The 2,500-nt window shown below is 31.6% G+C and overlaps 1 protein-coding gene across 5 annotated transcripts in view; it reads left to right on the forward strand.

Annotated features, from left to right (window-relative positions):
- Positions 1 to 2,500, forward strand: part of LOC119575103 (protein MON2 homolog) — a 40,689-nt gene that overhangs the window by 12,580 nt on the left and 25,609 nt on the right. For 3 of the 5 annotated variants that reach the window (XM_037922512.1, XM_037922514.1, XM_037922515.1), the window contains exon 8: positions 1,045 to 1,128. The exons of the other annotated variants lie outside the window; for them this stretch is intronic. In XM_037922512.1, the coding sequence (XP_037778440.1) occupies positions 1,045 to 1,128 (84 nt within the window). The remainder of the gene's footprint in view (positions 1 to 1,044; positions 1,129 to 2,500) is intronic. 5 annotated transcript variants of the gene reach the window in all.

The following is a 2,500-nucleotide window of genomic DNA, read 5'->3' on the forward strand; positions in this document are numbered from 1 at the left end:
GTTTGCTTTAGTTAATCATCCATTTTTTCCTCCCCCTGTTGTTGTTTTTTTAAATTTATATTTGCTTAAATTTCTTATCAGGGCAAGTGTTTCTTAGAACTTTGCTCTCCATGAGTTGTGGTCCTCTTTACTGATTTATATTATTTATTTTAATCTTTACTCCTTTACTTCTTATTTACTAATTTTTTTTGTTAGTGTAAAACCTCTTTAAATTACAGGTCATTGACTTTTTTTCCTGCACTTTCACCTGTTCACTAAATTTTAACAGTTAGGACTGTTCAGATATTAAAACTGTGCATGAAAAGTATAAAGATTCACTATGAGGATACAGGGTTTTAGAATTATTTCATTGTGCAATTACTATCTTTCTTGGCCTTCCAAGTTGCATAGCTTTCCCTTGCATTCAACTATGCAGATTCTTTCTTTAGATTTTGGATTATCTTATTTTTTTTTGTAATTTCTTCATATGATAACTGAATTCTAAATGTTGAATTTTTTTTTAACTTTGATCAAAGATACTGCTACTTTGCCAGTGATATAAGAATTTTTCTGGGAATCTGGGGGGACCTCTTCCTTATTCTTTGTAATACAGTCATCAATGCTTTATGGTTACACAATTCACCTTATATTCAGTATGGTTGCATTAAGCTTCAACCTGTTTTCACTCGTAGAAGAATGAATTTACCGGCTAAATTTATGAAAAAGAAAGCGAGGCAGCAGGTTCTGCTAATTCAGAGCAAGTTTGGAAACAGTGGTAGAAACTAACAGGAAGACTTTAAAGAGGTTTTACAGTGTTTAGTGATTTTCTTACATCTTTGATAATTTACGAATTTCATCCTACAGCACTAGTGGACATTTATTCCCTCTCCCACCCCCTTTTTTTTCCCCTTTTCCAAGGTCAATAGAAGAGCTTGATCTGTATTTTTTCATTATAATTTCTTTCTTTTAATTTGTTGCTACTCTCATTTTTTTCTTTTTTTTCATTATAATTTCTTTCTTTTAATTTTATTGCTACCCTCTTTTTGTTTACATTTGCGCTAAAAGACAGGCTTTGACGAGGGGATGAGAACGTTTGGTCTGGAACTGCTTGAGTCCATCCTCACCACTTACCCGACCATTTTCCATGATGTGAGTCTCTTCCCCCCCTCCCCCATTCGCCTACTCCCTCTGCATGCCATTGCTTTTGTTTGTCTGTCTGGTCATGCATTTTTTGTTTTTGTTTTTGTTCCTGTGAGTTCTATGATTTTATTTTGTGATTTGAGTGAGGAACTCGGGTCATATTTTTTGATGGTGAGTCGGGTGGTTTTGAAGAGTCTTGAGGTTGGAAGAGTATCTATAGAAATGAAAGGGAAGAACTGGAAAATAAGTAGATCTATAGTATGAAGTACATAGTATGAGTTAGTAAATGGTAGGAAAAAAATAGTTATCTGAAGAACAAGGTTTCTTTGTAGTTAAGGATAATAATAGATGGGTTAGAACTTTATAAAGTAGTTAAAAGTTAGAAATAAATAAAGTTAGAACTATATAAAAGTAGAAAGTAGGAGGCTTAGTATAATAAAGGCATGCCATTTAAGATTACCATAGGATTTTTTTTCATCCAGAGTTCTTTATTATATACAGTCATTGAATAAAAGCTAATACTCACAAGAAAGATATAACATGGCATTAGCAACATGTCAGATTTTAATTCATTATCAGATATTTAGCATCAGCTCAATTCTAATGGTTCATGCTTTTTGGTCCTTTAGATAAGCATGGATAAGCCAGATATACTTATTGATATGAAAAATTATCAGATATACGGTATGTTTTGATGTTATTTGTAAATAGTGTAATCAAGAATAATTACTAATGTTTGCAATTGTTGAGTGTTTTATTCAATAGAGAGGATTTTAATGAGTGAGAATTGGATTGGATCAGAAAATGTAAAGTCTGTGAGACCTTTATTTGCATGTATAAAGTTATTGATCTTGATCTTGGAAAGTGAAGAAAATAAGAAAAACAGAAAGTTTACTATATTTTGTACAATTATCTCTTTTTTGCTCAAGTAGTTAGATAAAATTATTGTAAAGTCTGCACCAAATAAACCTATATTGATAATGTATGAAGTGCTTCATTGCTTTCTTAAACAGTGAAGAAAATCTTGAGGAAGAAATTTTATGTACATAAATTATCTAATGTATGATTAAATTGTTTCTCTTAACATAGATATTCAGACGTATGTAAATGCAGCCCAATAACTCATTTTATTTTTTACAGTCATGCATGCAAGTCAATGCTTATTTCTTTGTTAAGCCAACTTCTGTAGCACACATTTTGCTTTGTTTGTGTATTAAATAGTAAATGGCACCTTCATATTCAGCTTTGTGAGAGAAAGTATCAAGTGATTTTGAACTCTGCTGAGGTATTCCATCAGTTTTGAATATTAATTGTTGTGTGTGTTACAATAAAAGTAGTCCAGTGACTATTACATGGTTCTTTTTTCTGTCTTTACCCCTTG

This window comes from Penaeus monodon, chromosome 7 (assembly GCF_015228065.2).
Source record: "Penaeus monodon isolate SGIC_2016 chromosome 7, NSTDA_Pmon_1, whole genome shotgun sequence".
NCBI lineage: Eukaryota > Metazoa > Arthropoda > Malacostraca > Decapoda > Penaeidae > Penaeus > Penaeus monodon.